General features: G+C 33.0%; 1 protein-coding gene across 2 annotated transcripts; it reads left to right on the forward strand.

Annotated features, from left to right (window-relative positions):
• The first annotated feature begins 415 nt into the window (after window positions 1–415).
• LOC112054352 (uncharacterized) lies at window positions 416–23281 on the forward strand. 2 transcript variants are annotated; one of them, XM_024094122.2, is made up of 3 exons: window positions 416–1099; window positions 16042–16214; window positions 19520–23281. In XM_024094122.2, the coding sequence occupies exons 2-3, from the start codon at window positions 16063–16065 to the stop codon at window positions 22260–22262; spliced, it is 2895 nt and encodes a 964-aa protein (XP_023949890.2). In that variant the 5' UTR covers window positions 416–1099; window positions 16042–16062; the 3' UTR covers window positions 22263–23281. The 2 variants fall into 2 exon arrangements, with proteins under 2 accessions (XP_023949890.2, XP_023949888.2); XM_024094120.2 differs by lacking the exon at window positions 416–1099 and adding an exon at window positions 2823–2961.
• Window positions 23282–24662: the final 1381 nt, after the last annotated feature.

The following is a 24662-nucleotide window of genomic DNA, read 5'->3' on the forward strand; positions in this document are numbered from 1 at the left end:
TGCTAAACACATACTGGACCAAGCCTTTAAGTGTCAAGACAGGGTGTTGTAAGTCCAACACCCTGTTTACCGCTGGAGTATTTTTCTTTGACATTTGCTGCTACACTTTTGACATCAGGATAATAACAAGTAACTTTGAAGTGTAAACCTACAACGCATATCTGAGCTTTGCTTCGGTAACATTGTAACTTCAACTTTGCTACTTGTTGGATGTCTAACAACTAGTAAATTCTTTTCCTTTGGAACCTTAGGGTATCTGAAAATATATCTTGATTTGTATTTATGACTTTAATAGTGAAAAAAGAAAAGATAAAATCACATGCAAGTTTTATATATATGCGTGGTGAACAACATTCAAATGGCTATAATTAGTATTCATTGAAAAGTGTGTATTGAAAGTATTTGTTATAAGAAAAAATCATCGTACTTGCCAATCAACACACTGACCAACAAAACAAAAACATACACAAACGTACAAAGCTCTTTGATAACCGTGAACGAGGAATTGAAAGTTTGGTTAAGTAATACAAAGATGTGATGTTTATTGATATGTGAATGAATCGAGTTTATTAGATACTTTGTGTAATAGATAAAGTGGAAAAAAATAACAAAGAACATCAAAGCAATCACGACAAAGTTATCGAAACATTTGGAGAATTGTGCGCAGATGTCTTATGGATTACTGTATTAAGTAATAAAATTGCGTGACTTGAGATAGTGATAAAGGCAAAGATAAATCTGTAATAGACCTTTGTATGAATGAATTTAACGGCACAACAAACGATAAATTTGGCAAAATAACAGCTGACAACTTATGTAACGATATTAAGGATTACATTGGCTTAACAAAAGCGTCTATGACATTACAGAAATGTTTTATGTTGTTTATGGATACGTTTGAAAAGGTTAAATAGACAATTTACGTGTTATATAACAATACGTATACGTAAGAGGAAGTTGATGAAAAAGCTCTTGAAGATAAAGTCGTTTTAAGATAAAATGGAATCTAAAATCCAATATCTGGTAATGAAGATGGAAATGAAGACTGTACGTGATGGGTGATTGATTGAAGGGAGCTTCGACGGAATTATGTTTCTAGGTAAGTCATTATAATCTCTATAAACGTGTGGGTTTTTCATTTTAGTGTGATGACTAGTAAGTAGTACAGTAGTAGTGTATGTCAACATCATCATTATCATCCATTTTTTATAGAATGTAGACCCACCACGCTGTTCCAATGCAGGTTGACTTTAGTTGATAATATATTTTCTTAAGTTTAATTTTGACTGATTGAAATAATTAAAAATTAATTTAAATATTCCTGCAATAAAATATCAAATAACAAAATACATTGAATATAAAATGTGAAGCAAATGTATGTTTACAAATTAACAAAGTAGTCATGTACACTTTTAAAAATAATAATAATTATTATTATTATTGCATGCATTCATGTATTTATTACATAAAAATGAAATCAAAAGAATTTATTCACAGAGCCATCTATGCGTACGACTATACACTAACTTTATTTTAGTGGCATCTAGCGTTGTTATCCGTAACTACGATGAAGCATTGCCTTCAACAGTAACTTCCAAGTTTACTAGTTAAGTGTTAGTGACAGTTTTATACAGATGGCGCTTTTAAAAGATGAAAAAATAAATTTTTTGAACATTATAGAAACGATAACGATTTTAGTGCAAATATATTATATTCGAAACTATACAATCGTCAATTCAGAAAATTTAAAACCTAAATTGACCCGAGGTGGAAATAGGACTCAGGGCCTTTCTATTGAAAACGTCAGGCATCTCCATTTGCGTCAATGAGTAGTCAGAACTTCGCTATGATTATTATTTTTTTTTAATTTATTTTGCTACAACCAGACTTATTAACCTGTTCTTAAATAAATCAATACTAATATTGTAAAGCTGAAGAGTTTGTTTGTTTTGTTGAACGCCTTAATCTCAGATTCGTTCAGTGTTAGATAGCCCATTTATCGAGGAAGGCTATAGGCAATATATTTTATCCTCGTGTGCCTGCGGGAACAGGAACCACGCGGGTGAAACCGCGCGGCGTCTAGTAGTTTGATTAATAAGTCAGGATTTAGAAATTTAAGTAAATAAAGAGGGATTCTTTTGTCAAAAGCGGGACATCGTAATAAAATTTATATAATAAAAAGTTTTTGAATATTTATCTTTTTATTTGAGTTCGAATTACATTTACGTGACAATAGATAGTAAAAATATCCATAGAAAAGGTCATCATCATCATCATTATCAACCCATATCCGGCTCACTGCTGAGCTCGAGTCTCCTCTCAGAATGAGAGGGGTTAGGCCAATAGTCCACCACGCTGGCCCAATTCGGATTGGCAGACTTCACACACGCAGAGAATTGAGTAAAATTCTCTGGTGTGCAGGTTTCCTCATGACGTTTTTCTTCACCGTTCGAGACACGTGATATTTAATTTCTTAGAAAATGTATTTTAATAAAAATGTGATATTTTAAAACAGATTTACCCTATCGGTAAATAGTTAAGTTTAATTCGTCTTCTAAATAAAAATAAATAAATAAACCCATCGGGTAGGCGGCCAATCAACTCTCTCATCTGTGCCGTCGAGTCTGTCGAGTTATTCCTTATAAAAGCGGGACTGAGCCGGTCCCGCGTGCAACATTTAATCAACAAATAATTATCGGGACGTCCCGCCAAAATCGGGGCGTCTGGCAACGCTGGTATAGAATCTAGTGATTCAAAGTCTCATAGACTAATCGCTGCAACAACTGGTCATACACTCTGTCCATTGATCGTGTGTAATAAAATCGTGACCACGTCGTGACGTATAGTGTAAATAAACAAAGAAACCGTCGGAAGTAGACCGATATACCGTTGTCTGTACGACCCATCAGTAGCTTCTTGTGTCTTGCGTGCAGCGAGTGTGCGACCAGGCCGGTTGTAACGGTGAGTGATACTGAATATTATAAGGGGAAATACTTTTTGTTTGTTTATAGCGAAAAACTCCAAAACCATTAAACCGATTTTAAAAATTCTTACACCAATAGATAGCTACGTTATCAGAGAGTAATATGAGCTATATTTTATTTCCGTATTCCTGTGGGAACAGGAATTATCTGAGTGAAACCGTGGGACGTCTTCTAGTCTAAGCTATTTGTTTGTGTGTTTAGCGTATAGGCTGATATCACTGCATTGTTTTTTTTTTCACCAATGGATAGCTAGGTTATTAACAAGTAACATCACTTAGTTTTATCTCTGTACTCCCGAAGGAATGGATACTACGCGGGTGAAACCGTTGCGGTTCCATTGGAACTAAATTCGTCTCCGTTAGTAAATTACTTACACTAATATATCATTTTTGACAACATAATTCAATTTCTCATTTCAATAGAATAGTAATGAGTTCGATTCCCAGCTCCGCTTTTATACAATCCAAAATGGCTGATTTGGATACAGATGCTGATGATGCACTTTATCCGGGGATGACATCTATGCTATTTGCTTTCTGTACCAATGGTAGATTATTCACTAAAATTTGGGGAAATATTTCTTCAGAATGTGGTTGCTGTGATCGACATCTCAAAAAGGATTAGTCAGATAATTTGGATCAATTTTGTTGTCAAGTTGCACTGACAATTTTTTTTCTGTTTATTGTTTGGTTCATTCGGTTGTGAATTAAAAATTAAAGACAGCAAGGAGTATCAAGGCATCTAAACATAAAACTTCTTATAAAATTCAACTGCAAATGGCTTGGAACTGTTTATGGTCAATGATTATCTAGTGGGCGGTGTTACGACTAACTACTAACCCATATGCGGCTCACTGTTGAGCACATGTCTCCTCTCAGAATGAAAGGGATTAGGCTAATAGTCCTGGTGGACTATCACTGGTCCACTGCGGACTGACAGGCTTCACACACGTAAAGAATTAAGAAAATTCTCGCTGGTATGCAGGTTTCCTCACGATGTTTTTCCTTCACCGTTTGAGACACGTGATATTTAATTTCTTAAACTGTTAACATGCCGATCAACTTTCAACTATATTAGCTTTGTGATTCTATCGTCATTTTTGACAACGGGCTCGTCATGCCAGAAACAGGACCATAAACACTAGTCTTAATTTTAATCATCTAGCTTGCATTTTCCTTTTTATCAACGACTAACCCGTAGTTTCACGTGCGGATTTCCCGTTCCCGTGTAAATACGGAAGGAGAATGCCTATGATATTCACAAATGACGTGGCTTTCTATTGGTAAAAGAATTTAAAAAATAATTAAAAAAATTAGATCCGGAGATTGCCCCCACCACACCACAAACTTTACCTCTTTATAATAATAGAAAAATATTATAATGTACCTGTTGTATAATTTTGATTGTTGATTTTCCTTTCTAACATCCACAACTAAATAGAATAAACAAAAACACTAAACATTTTTTAAAGTGCATCAATAAATTATGCAGTTAATAAGAAACTGATTAAAGTAGATTTGAGGAAAATTTATAAGAAAGTTCTAGATTCAACTGAATACATTAGCCTACTTGCGAAACAGACAAACATCACAACGCCTCAGTATGTTTTAATAACTTTCGTATTTTGATACATTATAATTTTAATAAAGTAACCGGAACAGCAAATGCACGTATATAGAATGATCTGTCATAGCCAGACAGACCTCGTTTTATGTAGGCTGAAAGTTCGTCAGCCTTTGCTTCTACCATTGGTATAGGTGGTGGTAGCCAATTAAGGAGTTTGGACCGTAGTAGCTTTGGATAGTATGTGGTCTCAAGGATTCAGATGTTCATTTGTCCAAGTTTAATGGTAATTTTTAATATATTTTTTGTTGGATATGATCAGAGTTCATTACTCTAGTGGTCTGACCCTTAGCTTCGTGGTAACCATTCGCTAGAGACCCTTAAAGATTGAAGGTGTTTTTAAAGGGTTAGCGCGAAGCTGAATTTGAGCATGCGGGGTGAAATTACAAGACGGAGGTCTTGGGGTCGATCTCCCAGCTGGGCCTATTAAGATTTTCATAATCAAGGTCTGGCTTTTGAGAGACTTCAGCCGTTACTGGTAGCTAGTTAATTTAGCGTTCCGATACGATGTCGTGTAATAATAGAAAAGGGGGTAGATTTTCATCCTACTCCTAACAAATTAGCCAGGTTCCATTATTCCATTATTCTTAGATTGCATCAACACTTACCATCAGATGAGATTGTAGTCAAGGGTTAACTTCTAAAGAATAAAAAAATTACTGCCGACTGGGGACATGATTTCTTATATTATGTCGAGGAAACTATTTAAAAAGATACGCTTTAAACGGATGGTTAAGGGTCTGGACCCTTGAAACCTGCTGCCTTCCAAAGCCACCACAGTCAAAACTCTATAATTGGCTACCGTACGTGCCTATGTTAGGAGCAAAGGCTGACAAACATTCAGCTTTAAAAAAATGAGGCATGTCTGAATATCGCAGACATTTACTACCAAATAATACAGTGCTCTGAACGACATAGACATGTCAAGTAAAATATGTGCAATATTCAATTAATATCAAGTCGGGTCAGCAATGATTCTTTCTCTGAATTTATTTAATACATCTTTTATAAAACTTAATGTTGATTTTTCATTAATTCAGGTCATTGTTTTTGTAGATATACATTTTAAAGTTAATATATGATTTTTCGATAAAATATTTCCAACTATAAAAAGTAAGTAAAGATTTAATTGTTTGCTAATGTTTGGAAATCTTATTTATATTTGGTGTTAAAATATTTTAAATCAAAGTTTGATAGTTTAAAAAAGTAGGAAAAACTGAGTAAACGACTGATAAATAAATATTAAAAGTGGGGTATTGTGCATTTCTTATGCATTACCATTATTGAAATAAATTGCCTTAATTACCAAGGTCACCTCGTCATCTACGTGTACATTAATATTAACAAATTTTGTTTTCCAGTAAAACAATTTTTTCTTAACTTTTTGTTCGTTGCTGTCCTAAACTTTTAGCTTTCATTATCCTTTAGAGTGAAATTCGCATGATATACCTACTATTATGCTATTTATGAAGGTCGGGGTACCAATGTAAGGTTTGAATGAAATGTGAAAGTGCCCACTGTATTCACTCTTAAGTCTGTGGGCCAGTGTTATGTTTCCCGACATTAAGGTTACTTTCGCTCCAGTCGTACTTAGGGCTCAATTTAGGTGTCCTAGGCGTCAGTTATAAGCCCTAGATTATTAGTGAAAGACTGGCTTATTATACATATACTTACTTTAACAATCTACAAATTATAACAGTACATTTTAATATCCTCCAATATATATGTATGTAGGTATATATGAAGTAGTTTTACTCCCGAGCCTTAGCAAGGAACTAAATTTATAAATTACTGTACTTTTTTATAACCTACTCGTACTAAATCGTTATATAATACTTTTTAAAAGTTACTTCTTAAATTACCTTAATATAAATTTGATCGTTTCCAGGCGGTTATCACAGTTAACACAAGAAAATTAAGTTGTTTCAAAAGTAGCATGTCAAAATGCCAAAACTTTCTTTTACGTCATTCCATTCCATATGAGGGCATGGTTTATAAAGGGTAGCGTTTATGCAAGGTTTTGTCGGTTTTTTTAGGGAATACCAAATTTTATTGCTGTGTTAAATAAAGTTATACTTGTTACATATAAAAAAAGATTTAATTTCGCCATTTTTTGCAAACAGTCCAATCTTTTACGGTGCACAGACCCAAAAAATCCTTAAAAGTTCAAGGGCGAAATTTTCATAAATTTCTCCGCCATGTTTATTGTGATGGCATATAAAAATAGGGTCACTTTTCTGGGTTATACAACAAAGCCAGCTGTTAAGGCAACGTGTGCCAAATAGCTCTTAATTCGAGTAACGGGACCTAATGTGTTGATCACGATTGGCCTTTGAAATGAAACAATCACAATTACTATTGTGATCATGTGAATGAACGAGCAAATGAACGATCGAACTTTGATTGTGCGATTCGAAAATGGGATTGAAATAATAGGCTTTCTATCTATTTATCTTTCTGATAAAAGATTTGGTTGGTATAGATTATTTCTTAATAAAATTATTTCTCGATAAAATGTGTATATGTTCGTTTCTTCGATATTTAAAAACACTAGTTATGGGGTCTTGTGACATATCTAATGTAAATAAATTACTTAAATGTACATTAAAAATATATACAGGGTGCTCGGGTGTATTTCCCATAACTTCAAGGTGTTGACGAAAATACTTGTAGGAGCCGAACTGCACTTAGCAAATATTTTTTTAACTGAAAACTAAAAACTTTTTATGTTTTCACACAAAGTAATTCAAATAATTCCGACTTTTCATGTAACACACGCCTTCCTTGCATTTTAAATTACGACAAACTTGGCTACGTCATAATAATAAGGATGCGTGTAAAGGACATATTTTAAGATCTATTTACAAAAGAAATATTATTTACCCCGAAAATATTAATTTTGGAACACATTTTCCTTGAACATTTTTAATTAATTTTCGGTAATAAATATAACCCCAGACTTATTGGAAATACTCTCGAGCACCCTGTATAATAAGTAATAACGTGGATATTTACTTATTTATTACTACTTTTTTACATAAATGTCAGTCATGACTTTAATCATGACCGATGTACTCGTACTATTCAAATTCAATAACATTTATTTCAAATAGGCTTAGTTTACAAGCACCTTTGAAACGTCAAATTTGTTTTGTAGACTGTTTGTAGACTCTACAATCGGCTCTGAAGTCAGGTTCATTTATTATTGTATTTTTGTAGGCAACATAGCATTCCTTGTTCTTTTTTGTCGAGTCGAAATTTGAAACTAGAGTGAGTTTTAAATTTGCGTCCGTCTTTCTCTAAGTATGATGTAGACAGACACAGAGAGCGATGGAGACGAATTCTAAACTTATAATCGACTCCACAAACTTATACCATAGAATGACAACAACAAAATAACTACAAAAGCATATTTACAGAATTGCGTTACATTTGGAAATACAGATAAATTTATGTATAGTCAGTGTGTATGTATTATTGTTTATGTATTGAGGAATTTATATTACTTAGTCTTATTTTTTGTAAGCCCGAATGTATACCCGAATCTGAGCTTACGTTTGTCTCTTCCACAGTGGTTGTCTGGAAGAGATCGCTCTTTTGCGACAAGACCGCCAATTGTACATTAGTTTCTAAGTGTTATTATAAGTTATTGTTTATTTTTGTTTTTAGTGTACAACAAAGTATATTTCTTCTTCTTCTTCTTCTTCAGAGATAGCTTCCAAACCCACTCTAAATAAGTATTGTTATGAAAGATTTCACTAAGTATATCAATTTAATACTTATTACTCAAGTATCGAATACCATCCATAGTTAGCAATAGTAGGAATCCAACCATTGAGTACACAGTATATTATGAACGTATTAGAAATGTCCGTAATTCCTTAACAGGGACATTAGCTAAATGTTACCTAACGTCTTGGTTCAGAACACAGCTAACTCGTATTTACCATCAGTTCACCATAGACGGTGCAGTGTTACCACATACTCCTTGTTATGCTCTAATGGAGGATAAACGTTGACTATTTTACGTTAATTCAGGGGTTTATTACTAATTGTCCCACCAACTCGCATTGGAGGCATGGTGGGCATAAAATCCATGCTTTTATTATCAATTATTGGTGCAATGAGATTTAAATATAGATTGGCCCTTTATTCTGAAATGGAACATTCTCGTTTATATGCGTTATCAAAAAAAGTTTAAAACAAACAATCTTTTCTTCAAATACAATAAAAAGTGGAATATATTATGTAAACTTATATCATTTAAGAAAAGCTAGACTTATATTGCATGAAAATTTATGTTTTACACGGTTCAAGTTTAATTATTTACACTTTAGTATTAAGATTCATCATAAAATAAGTAGATCGTGTTCATAAAATAAGAAACATACCTAATAATGGCCACCTTCTTTAACATTCCATCATAACACTAGTAGCGGTCTCTACCAGGGTATTTTAAGGCTAGACCGAATTTAATAGAATTTTTATTTATTTATTTTTGATTTTTGTTTATTTGTTTATGGCATGACGTAATACATCTCATTGTTCCTTCGGCAACTTAAGTTTTACTTACCTGTAAGTAAATCTGTTACAAAAGCTTTAAAGTATGCCTGTACAATTTTCCTGGTTAATTTTCTCTTACGTAACGCAATTGCAGTTTATATGTAAGTTATTTAAATAGTTAACATACGACAGTTATTCAAGTGACATTAAGTTAAATGACTATATCCTACTTATATCTACATAGAAAGTACTTTGGACTTAGTTATTCAATCACGTAAAAATCTCTAATCGAAAAAAAATATAATAGAGAAAAAGAAAAAGATAAGCTGAATAAACACAGGATATTTTATGTTTGGTTTAATCTGTTTGTTTGTTTATAAAAGTCTATTGAACTAATTTTGTTAATATTCGTTCTTACAAGAAAGATTGTAAGAAAAAGGAAATTTTCTGAAAAAAAAAAATAACACTATACGGCAAACTACAGAGGCCACTAGAACATAATGATAGGTTAGAATTTGCGGAAAAGCTTTCCAATATTTATGTCATTGTTAGGTCTACAGTATACCTCTTGGGGACCCGCCTCTCCATTGCCTGTCACACGTCATGGCTAGTTAATTTCCATGCCATGTATTATAGACACATGCGTTCCTTTATTTACGGTTAAATGAAGACATTTCAGATCAAGCGAGGGTATAATCAGGTGTTAATAAGTATAATTCTATTTAACGAAAAAAATAAGTTTTGACAAAAAAACAAGTGTAGTTCAATAAACTCTATTTTCATCAATATTGATTTTCATTAATGTAAATTAAATTATGTTCAACATTAAGCCATATAACAGTTATTATATATCATCATTGCAATAAATTATAGTCTTTATGTTAATGCAACGAGTATCCCAAAGACGCCAATTTTAACAGTGTGCAATATGTAATTTGGTGGTAAATGGTTCTGGATCTCAGGTTCTGGAAAAGTTAGGAGCCTGATATTTGGGTAAATGATATTTCAAAGTGTTAGCTTCGTTATGACTTTTGTTTTGAAAAATACATGTTTTGCTCACATTTTTCAATGGTCCGCGCGGGCCGGGGGGCGTGTAGCAAGGATTGAAAAACTTACGACTGATGCACTTCACTTCCCGCATGCACGATTTCACACCCGCGCAGGTTCTCCCTCCGTCGCCCGCATATCATGGGAGTATCATCAACGAACTTGCCAGACTATAGTTTTGTAATAGCTGAATATCTTGCCAGTTCTTCTCAGTAGGTTCTGTTTTTCAAACTGGTAATAGCCGTGATAGCCCAGTGGATATGACCTCTGCCTCCAATTCCGGAGGGTGTGGGTTCGAATCCGATCCGGGGCATGCACCTCCAAATTTTCAGTTGTGTGCATTTTAAGAAATTAAATATCACGAGTCTCAAACGGTGAAGGAAAACATCGTGAGGAAACCTACATACCAGAGAATTTTCTTAATTCTCTGCGTGTGTGAAGTCTGCCAATCCGCATTGGGGCAGCGTGGTGGACTATTGGCCTAACCCTTCTCATTCTGAGAGGGGACTCGAGCTCAGCAGTAAGCCGAATATGAGTTGATAACGAATAGACATAACTGTTCTTAACTTTTAAATTCAAGTTAAAGTTTTTGAATTTGAACTTGAATTTAAAGGTGTATTCACATACAAACAAGGGCTTAGAAACTGCAGTTACCTATCGACAAACGTTAAGTTGACACAGCGAGTGAGTGCACAACCGCGCCCGTACTTGGTGGTAGGAAAACCGGCGCGATAGAAACGAGAACGCATTCCGATACGCGCCTCACCAGTTATACGATTACCATAATAGTCATGGTTTGGTTGTTCCAGCGCAAACTATAAGCGGAAGCGATTTTCATGGATTTCATGGATACATTGAAAAATAAATTTCGTATATTTTAAGTCCTCTTAGTTTCTAACGAATTTTGAAAAGTCAAATACTTATGCCATAAAACGTAAAATTTTATTACATTGAAGTTTTTTTGTAAACTCGCCTCTGTTTTAAAATATATATCTACTTATAGCGTTCCAACTACGGCTGTTTAAAATATAGCCTATGTTACAAATTCAAATACTTTGCAATCATTTTTGAATAGTAAAATTTATGTATTTTGCGTTGGTCGTTAAATTTTAAAGATCATAAATACACATTACTATATTAGTTTTACGAATTGCTTCTTGCAATTCATATTTAAGTAGGCTTAGACTTCGACCATTTTTGATATATTAATCAAATCTACTAGCTGAAGGCATTTTATAATTTTACCAAAAAGCGCCTGCCAGAAAAAAAAAACTCAAAAGTTGTTCTTTATAAATATTTTTCAAAATACTTTATACTCCTCGAAAACCGTTTTGAACTCATGTAACTTAACTTAATTAATGTTTTTAAACATATTTTTCCAACTAATGTAGTGTAAGGACTAATAAATAGAGCCGTGATAGCCCAGTGGTATGACCTCTGCCTCCGATTCTGGAAGGTGTAGGTTCGATTCCGATCCGGGGCATGCACCTACAACTTTTCAGTTGAGTATGTGCATTTTAAGAAATTAAATATCACGTGTCTCAAACGGTGAAGGAAAAACACCGTGAGGAAACCTGCAAACCTGAGAATGTTCTTAATTTTCTACGTGTGTGAAGTCTGCCAATACGCATTGGGCCAGTGGTGGACTATAAATAGCCTAACCCCTCTCAATCTGAGAGGAAACTCGTGCTTAGCAGTGAGCCGAATTTGGGTTGAAATTGATGATGATGACCAAATAAATATTAATAGAAAGAGATCTGAATTATCTTCTGAAATATATTTAAGCTATTTACTAAAGATTTAAATAAAAAGTTTGTAACTTGCGCCTGATATGTCACTGTAACTCACATGTAGGTGATTAAATAGCGAAATGTTACGGTCAAGTACAGTTTAAAATTAACTAAGCCGTTAACCTGAACTTTATGTAACACAATAAGTTAAAGTAGGCACTTCCTCATAACAAACTTAACGACAGATTTGGGTTTCAAACTCATGGTCTTCTAAGTATTTGTTTAAATTAACTGTGCTTTTGGAATCATCATGTTTTTACGTTATAGTAAAAGTAAGGTAATTAGCACAACAGTAAACTGGTCGGTAGGTTGTGTAAAAAAGTGTGACGCTTTTTTATCATGCCTTTATTTACAATTCTAAATTGCGCTATGTTTGTAATAGTAAAAAAAAAGATTCCAACGAATTGATACCTTCCTCCTTTTTTTGAAGTCGGTTAAAAAACGTTATTATTTATTTTGCTAAGCAAGGTGACGTGATGGCATTATATAGAGTGAAAAATTGCAATTTCATCTTAAATATTGATGAAGAATAAAAATAGCGAAATGTCTTTATTTAATTACAAAACGTTAATTAGTAATGGAATGATTTATTCGACGACCTCTCTCGCCATTAGCATAACTTATTGGTTATGCTAATGGTTTTCATCTTAAAGGTCCTGAGTTTGATTCCCAGTTCGGGTCACCTTAGGATTTTAAATTTTTGTTAATATTTGTAACATAGAATCATTTTAACTACTTAATGTAAATACCAAAACTGTGTTTCGAAAGTCTATGCTAGGATATTCTCGTATTAGTTTTATATTGAGTATAAATCTGACTACAAAGTTATGACGCATTTAAAAGTAAAAGTAGGTGAATTGATAAACCCAAAAAGAGATTTTATAATCTTGCAGCATCCTGCTTGTATTACGTGCAGGCCTTTCGCTGAATTTATCGAAATCATGTGATTTGGCTTAACAGGTGATGTTTGTATCCATTTTATCGTTTATTATATAAATAAAAATAATATGATAATAACTAGTACACGCTCGCAGCTCTATTAGTGTTTAATTATATTTTTCAAAACAGGGATATCTTCTATTTTTTACCATTTTGATAAACCGAAATTCATCAAAATCGTTTCAGCTGTTCAGCCGTTACAGGTAACAGTTAGCCAGAGAGACTTTCGCATTTATAATATTAGTACTTGGATTCCTTAATTCAAAACCTGTCTGGTAGAAATTACTTTAGAAATAAGACCGCCGAAGTAAAAATTCGAATGTAATGTAAAATTCGTGTGTACGTACTTTTCGATAGTATTGGAGGTCGTTTGTTATGAAAATAATGATTAAATTTTGAAGAATTAGTCTTATTTTTTTACCTTTTCCTTTTTATTTTTTTGTGTCGTACAATCTCCTGGCACATTATTTTAATCGTTGGATAGACGTTTGAAGTAGGTCATCAAAAAAAAAAACAAAACAATCTGGACAAATACAGTAAATACGCGTCTTAGCTTCTATATTGTATATTGTTTGTACGTTTGGCATACAGACCCAGTCATACAAAAGAGTTCAACGGTACACTTAGGATTATCAGTTTAGAATTTTACTAAGTGTCTAGAATAAACTAAAAATTTTAAATTAAGTGAATTTTCTTTACAATTTTTAAATAATACACTTGTATTTGATATATGATTCAAACTAGTATTAAATACATTCGTTGTTATACATTACGTTCATTTATATAGTCTCAGATTCGGAAGAGATGACTTTACTATGTTGTAATTTCGCTTTTTAGCTTTACCTACATTATGATATTTTTTTGAGAAAACGAGACCGTACATAAAAAACTTAATATATTATACTTATAACCCTATAGGTATCTATTAGTTAACTATATTGTCTGCCTTATTACTAACAAAATTAATAAAATTACTTTTTACTAAACTCAAATAAACCGTAAAGACTTAATTCAAAATATGTTAACGAAGTCAAAATTGTTTAAATGATTGTATAGAAAAATACCTATTGGTTAAAATTTCATTTCGAAAAATTGTATTCAAATAGGTTTCTTCCAAAAAAGGAGCCAAAAACTGTACAAGCCAGTTTTGGTTATGGAGGTCAGTAATGTAAGCATTCCGGTTTCGGTCAGGGCCGCGTGGGGTCAATCAACTTTGAAATCGAGATTGTTAGGTCACAGCGAAAATATACTGTCCCCGGTAAAGTGTATATAATCACGGCGAATGCGAAAGTGTTAGGTTCATTTTATTAAAAATGTTAAAGTATTTTTGAGTATACCTAATAATTTTAACGTTATACAAATTGTCTATAAAGCTTTTTCTCGAAAATTGTTTATGTTTCAGTTTATTTTCGCTATCATTATTAGATTTGTTAGCTAAGCTAAAAAATCTATTAAGTCACACCGACGCTCGAGTAAATAAACTTTTAACATCACCTCTACAACAATCATTGGTAACCTAGCTTTATGACTAGCTACCCGACGCTCCGCGGTTTCACTCGCGTAGTTCCCGCGTCAATGAAAATACCGTGATAAAGTTTAAGCCTATGATACTCAAAATATCACGGCTTAGTGGTAAAAGAATTTTCACAAATTTTACCTCATCATAATAGCAGCTGGAGTTGTTTCATTAAACCACAACAAAAAGAAAGGTATACATGTGACTCAATACCTATCTGGGATACCCCAAAATAGCATTATATGCTAATTGATTTGTCCTCAAACCGCAATGGTGGGTTTCGAAAATATTGATTAAATAAATATTCTTTTATTGCATGTGCTTTGTTTGTTTGATACTTAGCTATTATTTCAATATGACTATACTGAATTTATCAATATATTAATTTTTGCAAAATCTACATTTTGTTATTAGTACAATACTTATTACTGTACAATACTACAATACTTAGTGTAACAGTATCTACATAAAATATCGTAACTACAATATTTTATGTTGATACTAACTAGTTAAATAAATAGATATTAAAATATAAAGTGTTTGGTTATGTAAAAATAAATAATATTACTTACAAACAGTAAAATAAAAAAATTGCGCTACAGCAAGCTACAACTCAATATTTAATTTCATTTACAATTTTTAATTTAAGTACAAACTTTAAAATGAGTAGGCATACGAGTATACATTTTAATGGTAAGAAGTAGATTGAAGAGAAACGGTAGATATCTTTCCAATGGAAATAAGGCAATAAAGCCTTAGATCGTGAAGGTTTCCGTAATGGTCGTTAACGATAGATTAACGGATCAACTTCCCCCTTCTAAACCGGATTTTAACTTTGTTTTCGTACTTTAGTATCAGTACCGTTTGGTTAACGGTATTAAAGACGGGATAGTTTATAGAGAAATGCCATTTTTATCTACTAAAGTTTAAAAATAAATTTTCGTTACAGTAAAACATATGACCCCTCTCATTCTGAGAGGAGACTCGAGCTCAGCAGTGAGCCGAATATGGGTTGATGACGTGAAACATATGACGTCAACTTAAAAACCTAATAGGTTTCACGCCCAAATATGGGAGGGTCCTATCTTCATTCATGTGACTACCATCGTACCTAATTCGCTTAAACTCTTTGCTGCAGTGCAGAGGAAAGGAATATTTATTTAATAAGTCATCTTAAAATCATTATAAGCTAATTTTAATGGCCCATTATAGGGCCAGGCCTCCAATCGAATAGAAGTCGGGATGTAGAACTTAGACCCACTTTGCTGGTCCAATGAGGTTTGGCGGGTGATAACTTAAAATTCTATAACGACTACTACCAGATGCTATTGATAATAATGGGGACCAACGGCTTAAGGTCAACGGTGCTCTCCGAGGTGCGAGGTTGTAGTACCGCCAAATTACCTACTCCGGGATAAGAATTTTTGCTGAACATAATATCTCGGAAGAAATAAAAACAGGTGTTACAAAGCCTGACCCAAACCTAGAACCAATAGACACACGAGCAGTTATCGAAGTTAAAATACACTGCTTATATTCAATAAAAAGAAAGAAGTAAGAACCAATCATCAGAAAGTCCCAATTTCAATAAAATTAATAAAATTTAGTTTTATTAATAGTTATTTTTGTTTTTTTCCAGGTACATATAGGGTGCTCCAACATGGCGCGACGAAAAAGTGACAGTGTGAAGTGGACTTTAGTTTTAGTGTTAGTAGTGTTTAGTTCTGTAGTGTTTTCGCGACCACAGGAATCCGATTTATCTATAAATATAACAAATACAGAAACAAATAAACCCACAGAGACTACAATAAGGTATGGTTATTATAAAAATAGAATTAATAATCCTAGATATAAGTTACCTTCAGAAATATTTACCAACCATAGAGATAAAGTAAAAAGTATAAATTATTTTAGATTTAGTGATAATTCTAGGATAGGTAATCCTATAATTTCTACCTCAAATGTATCGAAACGTACAAATCGTTTAATTCATAGAATTAATAATATAAAACAAAATATACAACAAAGGAAGATAAATGAAATAAATAAAAACGCAGATTTTTTTACTGAACCGGCATTAACCAAACGTAATGCTCGTTTCAACAAAAATACAAACATCAAAAAAGTTTTAACAAAATGGGTAGATAACGTTAAGGATGAGGATTTAAATATTTCTCAGGAAAGCAGTATTTCAAGTGAGACAGATGATATTAATTTAGCAAATCTTTTAGATGCTAATGTAAACCATGAAAGTAGCGCGACTAATATCGACTATCTTAACGAAAACACGAAACACCAACAGTACAGTACAGACTTAAATGATAAAAGGTTAACGTATTCTTATACTAGACCTAGACCGCAGTATACTGAAGAATCTCAGGTTTATTCAGACGGTTTTCATTTGATAGGTAACACATATCCAACAAGACCAATGTATATGTTTACCACACCTACACCAACTCCAATTATTACTAACGTAGGCTATCCGCAACAATGGCCTGAGTATATTCGACCACAAATAAAACCTACAACTCGGAAACCCATAAAATCTACAACAGTTAACTATCCTTATAATTATCATAACACTATAAACAATCATAATCCATCGTACCCCGGTAATAATTTTGATGTAACAACATTCCCCCCTTCAAGCGCTTATACAGATAGAATTGTTATAAGACCACAAGAATACAGTGCTGATCCTGATGAATGTCCGACAATTTTTCTGACTCTCAACAATACTTTTCAAGGACAAGCTAAAGAAGCTTGCCCAGATTTGAATATTGCTGTGAACACAAATGTGATAAACAAAAATGTTGTAGTTGAGTCTGATGAAGATACTGACACAACTTTAACTGATGTATTTGGATTACCGACAGATGACGAATCAGAAAGTGATGAAGCTCCTAATGATTATGCTGAATCACAAGAAAATGAAGATGACGACGAGGATGACAGTGAAGACAATGCATCTGTTGAAGATTTACAGTTTTCAAGTTATAATGCAGCTAATGAGGTCAATGCAGAATCATCTGAACCAGGAAACTTTGCAGCACCTAGTACATCCCTGTCCACTTATTCTAGACCAAATCGTCCTAGCACTAGTAGTGATGATGATGGGTTAAGCTTTTCATCTTTAATTGATTTTTTTAGACCAGCTGTTGGTGCATTTAGTTGGTTAGCTGCAATAAATCCTTTAAGCTTTGGCGCTATTTCCTTTTTCCTAACCCCATTCATATTACTTTTGGCTGGCGCTTCAGGTTTAGCTACTTTGTTTGCTCCTTTCTCTGGAAGAGCTCACGAAACATTTGTTTATACACCAAAATGGCAACAGCATGATGGTATGGTGATGGATGCTAGAACATCGTATCTCGAGTCATTTCCGAATAATAAAAGATGGAATGATTTACCAAGAAACGTGAAAAGTGCGGAAAATCTCAAGACTGGTTCGAAAACCACTACTTGGACAGACAGTGTCAAAGATTTTCTAGAAAGATTTACAACTAATTTAAGAATTAGTAACCGTAGGATTCGACAAAACAATAGATAACATTAAATCCATTGTATGATGGGGGCTCTTATTTTAATTGATAAAATAGCGGATATCTAAACTATATGGTGAAGAATTCACTTTTCAATTATTATATTACGTTTGAACAACGTCTGTTATGTCTGCTAGTATTATTTATACAAACTTAACCATTTTTCATTAATTAAACTCCAAAATGAAGGACTTCCTTTTAAACTTAATTAATACCATAATTTTGGTAATAATCTTAACAAAATGATGTAGTAAGATAAAAAAAAACTATATAAAACGTCGATAGGATAAAAATGTATAAAAATAAACCTTACCATAAAACAATTATTAAACTGATTGTCTACGTACTATATATTTTTCATTAAAGGGTAATAATAACTGCTATGATTTTTTTTTGCAATAAAAGTAGATTAGATTTGACTCCAACGATTTATTTATTCAATAATTTATTTGTAAATTAACTATGAATCAGGGAAATCCGTATCTTCTGAACGAAAACAAGGATTGTTTTAGTTTAATAATTTAATAAAAACACTAATTAACCACGATAACCAAACATTGCTAATCATTTTTTTGTTTCATCAGATATTTGCATCAAATTTCTATTGTTCCCAGCTCTCACGGAATAGTAGCTTCTTTCCCATCACCCATGATGACAGACTACTTAAAATAATTAACACAAATTATGCAAGTTACCATATTTAACAAAATTATAAAATAATACTTAACTTTTATTTAAAAACTAGAAAAATAGAGACAGACAGACCTTTTATTATCCCTTATTTTTAAAATTAAAATTTGGAGAATTTGAAAAGAAATTAAGCATACATGTTCTATTTGTAACCCCTAAGCTCTGTTTGCACGAGAGAGTTTGACGGCCTCCGTGGCGCAGTGGTATGCGCGGTGGATTTACAAGACAGAAGTCCTGGTTCGATCCCCGGCTGGGCTGGGTGGGAGGCTTCAGCCGTGGCTAGTTACCCCCACGACAAAGATGTACCAATAAGCGTTCCGATACGATGTCATGTAGAAACCAAAAGGAGTGTGGATTTTCATCCTTCTCCTAACAAGTTCTCCTGCTTCCATCTTAGATTACATCATCACTTACCATCGGGTGATAGTAGTCAAGGGCTAACTTGTAAAGAATTTAAAAAAGCTCACTTAAACTAATTGTCAATAAAATAATGTAAAGTCTGATGCATTGAACCTCTTATTATAAATTATGACATAGACTCTACTATTCTTTAGCGATGTTCTTTCTTTGAATATTTTAAAATTATTATAAGCAAATAAAATTAGATAAATTTTATTAGAATAATTTTGACATTGTGATATTTTAGTTTAGGGTAAAGCAGGTTATTAAAGATAGGAAACTATTAATTTAAATAATTGGTAATACTATTATTTGTACTTCAATATTTATTTAATACTTACTTAAGTGTATTACTGTTAACAAAAACTTGTTTATGGAGTTTGTAATAAAAAGTTAAGACAATTTCTATCGTTTTATTTATTAATCCTTTTTGCAAGTAGATTAAAAGATAGTTGTATAAAACATTGTTTATTTTTTATTTTACAGGGTCACAAGTGAACCACTTTCGAATGAAGAGAAGAACGACACAGCATCATCGTTATCAAATACTTCAAGGGATGTTAAAGTTAAATCTCAAGTTTTGGGAGAATCAATTAAGAAAGTCGCAACGCAACTTCTCGATAAACCCAATAAGACGATCCAAGCAGCAGTTGTACCCGATACAAGAATACCACCAAAACTTAAAACACAAATAGCACAGAAACAAAAAGTTAAAACAAGAAAAGAAGATGAACAATCCATTGAGAACTCTCATACAGGCATTGCTATTCCTGTAACAATGGAAGAATTAGAACTGGAAAATAAAGAAACAGTACAGGAGTCTTCTACTACAAACGAAGGTATATCAACATGGATTTTGTTAAGTAATCCTGCAAACAAAGAAAATACTTCATCTACAGAGCCAACTAAAACTGAAGAAGTTCATAAGAAACCAAAGCCAGTGTTAAGTAAGAATAAAAATAAAAAACCACAAAATAAGGTACCAGGAGTAAAACGTCCAATAATAGGAAGTACAAATAAATCCGATTTAGTAGCTGGTGGATCTGCAATAAATGAAAATATTTATAATAAAATTAAAGACACAGTATTATCAAATGTACAGAAAAATAAAAATATCACACCACGTTCTACAACATTGAGTACAACGACAGCAATACCTTCGACTGAAACCCTTACAACAAAAGTTTCAGTTCCAACAGTAAAAGTTACGTCAAAACCAGCAAAAAAGGGCAATAAAAATAAACTAAAAGCTTCTACAAGTACTACCACCACTACAACGTATCTTCCAATAATTAGTGAATCGGCCATGTTACCTATTGAACCTAAAGAACAAGAAATCGAATTAGAGGTAAGTACACCAGCAACAACAACTAAAAAACCAAAACGATCGTCGACTAAAAAGAAGACAAAAACCAAGAAACGTAAAACGACGAAACCCAAGACTGAAGCATCAACTGCTGCATCAACCGATGTGAAAACTGCAAACAAAACTAAAGGGACAAAAGTTTCTAAAAAGCCAACAAGTTCTACAGGTCCATTCACAACTCAAATTTATAATTATTTTTCAAGAGAAGTAATGCCGTCAGTTGGAGTTGGCGTTATAGGCTTAGCAGGACTCGTGGGTCTTGCTAGTTACTTTTTGTATCCTTTTGCTACACCTGTAAGACGAACAATCGATGTCGACAAGAAAGACGATATTTACAGACACAATGCTGAAGAATATGGCAGTGAAGGAAATGGTCAACCAGAAGAAGAAATGCTTGGAACTGTACTTGCCGGTATGCCAATACATTCAAAACAAAAATTGAACCCATATGTTGCTCAAACGGCGTATGTCAATAGATATCCCACTAAAAAGGACCAAGACTTAAGATATCGTCACGTCACACCTAGTTATCCTAACCACAGTGTCCATTATCCTCAACAAAAAACTGGAATAGCTCATGGTGCAGTATATCCTGAACCCTATAACAATTACAATCGATATCAATATGAAACAAGACATGCTTACGCAGTAGCGGAAAAAAAGAACGATAAAGCTCAAACATATAGTCCATATTCAGTTGCTGCTGTAGAACCAATTTATACGGCACCTCATGCAGGATCACCAGAAATTTCATCATATGGTAGCGACATGTCCAGTTCCGTTGTGTATGGAGTAAAACCTTCAGAAGAGGCAGATTTTAAGCCCGTCTATCCATATGATACTCAGTTATATGGTGAAACCACAAGTAGTACTATAACATATCCACCAACGTCACTATATTTAGGTTCAAATGATGAGACTGACGAAACAGACAATGTCAACTATGCTGAAGATGGTAATGAAGATACTGATGCAGATAACAAATTTGTAGTTGGGAACGTACCAAAGGAATTAGCAGAATCTGTTACGCCAGCGGTTGTTCCTGAACATGGACCTAGAAATATAGATAGAAAACGAAGAGATACGCGCCGTAAACGGAGTGTGGTTGGATCCATTGAGGAAATATTGAAAGCCACTAGAGAAAACAAGGGAAACGAAATATTTATCAGTAATGAAATTGACGATGGCCTGGAAGTTCCTGCCAAAACGCCATCGCCAATTGAATCAATGGAAGTAAAGCATGTAGTAACAAGTAGTCCGGAAAAGAAAGATGTATTCACAGTGTACGCAGTGTCAGTGGACCCTTCTAAAGAATTCAGTCAAACTGAAGAAATAAATACAATAAAAAATGACGTTATTGAAAGTGTTTCTACGATACCAGTTGACGAGAAAAAAAATACTGAAATGGATTTATCTAATGAAGTTGACGCTACAACCAAAAATTTTAAAGTATACGAAATTTTTACAAGCAAACCTGAAGTTGTTACCGAGAAAAGTACTATGATAGTTGAGAATAGTAATACAAAAGCTGATTTTACTACACAGACTAAAAATATGAATACAGAAACTACTACTGAAATTAGATCTGAGACTACGTCAACTTTGCCCCCTTCTCCACCACCCGTTTCAGTATACACTAGCAGAAGACCATATAGACCTACCTATAACGGCTTAACATATAGGCCAGAGGTCATCACATATCCCCCACAATCATATAGCGGTGGAGGATTCTTCGATTTTATTAAAAGGGTAGTTGATTTTAAATACCGTCTTGGAATGAGCATTCTTCAAAATACATCTGAATCGCTTAATAGATATTTAAGAAGTATGGAGGAATCAGTTAGAAGGGCTGCAAAAGCGTAAATAATTGTTTTTAGGAAACATTTAAAAATTAGTGTGGATGATTTTATAAAGTGCAGTAATTGAGAGTTACGAGTAGGATTTTTAAAAAAAAATGCTATTTTCTATTTAGAAGTTTAGATATGGAGCAACAAAAATCAATTATATTAATTTTTTAGTATTATTTAATTAGAAGTATTTCTGCTGCTAAGTAGTATATGTCTCTACAGGCATAAAATTGTTTAACCATAATAACTGAAACAGATGGGTTCATAACAAAGTGTTGTTAGACGAATGACTATAGAGTGCCCTTGAAGTTGATGTTCTTTTAAATATTTTAATTTAAAATTATGTTTGCTTCTTTTAGCAACTATTAGTATAAATTAAATATTTTCTGCAAAGTAGGCGTAGAAGAACAATCTTCTTTGAATCTTTTGCTAAGAGTACGATTTCAATGCAAGAAATCCTGGGAAGATTGCTAAGATAAATCTTTCTTTTTAGACTTATAGTGCATTTATTACTTTAAATAATATAAATATACATTAATATGTACTCCACAGAAAGAGAAGCTTACATTTACGTATTGTTTTAAAAACAGCTATAAAGCTACAGCAAGGTAAGCTAGTTTTAATGTATTTTAGAAATTTGCGTGAGAGTATACTTTTATATTATTTTATAACTACTGAGTAGTATATTTTCAGAATGTTATCCTCGATTCATATTTTTGAGGGAAGCCTACTGAATATATATTGTGATATTAAAGTATTTTTTTTAAGATTTATAGAAACATTTTCTATCTATTAATATATAAATTTATGTTATTTTTTATTTTTTTTTTGTAAATCATATAGGTTATACGCACAACTAAGCAGATCACATTTTTATGAAGTATTATATTTTAATATCTTCTTTGCACAGTACTTTGCTTTAATATAATATCACTGTAAAACAAAAGCGTTTTATTGCTTGAAAACTTAAACTTACTTTGTTTTCTAAGTAAGGAATATACTTTTTGTGTTGATATCGATAATACATTATTTGATTACAAAAAATTGTTTTATTACTATCATAATACCTATCTAATAACTAGCGGACGCCCGCGACTTCGTCCGCGTGGAATTCAGTTTATGATAAATCCTGTGGGAACCATGGATTTTTCCGGGATGAAAAGTAGCGTGATAATCCAGAGTAAAATCTATTTCCAATCCAAATCTCAGCCAAATCGCTTCAGTAGCCGAAGTTCAAAGGAGGAATACACTTACACAAACTTACCTACACACAAACTTTCGCCTATAAAATATTAGTGTTAATACATTAACATTGTTAAGCTACAAATAGAGGACTTCAACATTTAAATTCTCTAACTTCCAATAGCACACAGCGCCATCTATGGATATCAGTAGGCACTACGTGAACTTTCTCGCGCGACTTAGTTTTGTATCGTTTGTATAGATGGCACTGCCACAAAAATATTTGTTGTACACTAAAATTTAAATAACTTTCAATATAAATTTCAACTTCATTTTCTTGTAAAACTATAAAATATTTTAACGAAATACCTACATTAGTTTGTTTATTTAAGTTATAATATATCTTATTAAAAGGATATAAATATAAATACTGATGTAGCTAAAGGTAGGTATATTGACCCATAAAACAAAGTTACTGTTGGTAATTTTCTAAGATGGAAATTCTTCCAAAAATGATTAAATTGATATTTTTCTACATGTTCTACCTGATTAAACAAGGAACGTTCATCGAATAATGCGACGTATTTTAAGGAAAATTCTTCAGGAAATATTTCTTTGAGGGTGGCTTTTCGCTTGCCTTCGCTTACCTTTAATAGAATAGATCATCAACCTATGTCAATGTCCTGTAAATATTACTGTCAGAATAATATAACATAACTTTGATTATTTTTGAAGTTACACTATCCGTTTTCCGAGCTACAAATTTCTGTGGAAAAAGAGTATCGAAGATACATCTTCTACAGAAGATACTCTTATCTCCTGTAGAAGACAGAGATTTGGAGATAAGACCTTCCAGGCTACTCTCATGTAGATAAGTGGGTTGAGAGCGACAATGATCAATTCTGTAGGTAAATCAGGTAGCCAACCAAGTAATTTTCGTATATATGATTTACTAGCAAATGCCCCGAGGTACCTATGTAGTTCTCATCCCCGTGAGAATACGGGGAAAAAATATAGCCTATATTACTCTCTAATAATGTAACTTTCTATTGGTGGTTGGTTTTTAAGTTTATTCGATAAATCCAGAAATACAAATCTTTCCTTTTTATAACATTCGTATTGATATAAATCTGATGTCGGTATCGTGGCACATATTTTGCATGCGGACGAAGTAGCAGGCATTCGCTAGTAAACAAGTAAAACGCCACGTATAGAAGCTTACTCTAGGAAGATC

The sequence above is a fragment of the Bicyclus anynana genome, chromosome 16 (assembly GCF_947172395.1).
Source record: "Bicyclus anynana chromosome 16, ilBicAnyn1.1, whole genome shotgun sequence".
Taxonomy (NCBI): Eukaryota; Metazoa; Arthropoda; class Insecta; order Lepidoptera; family Nymphalidae; genus Bicyclus; species Bicyclus anynana.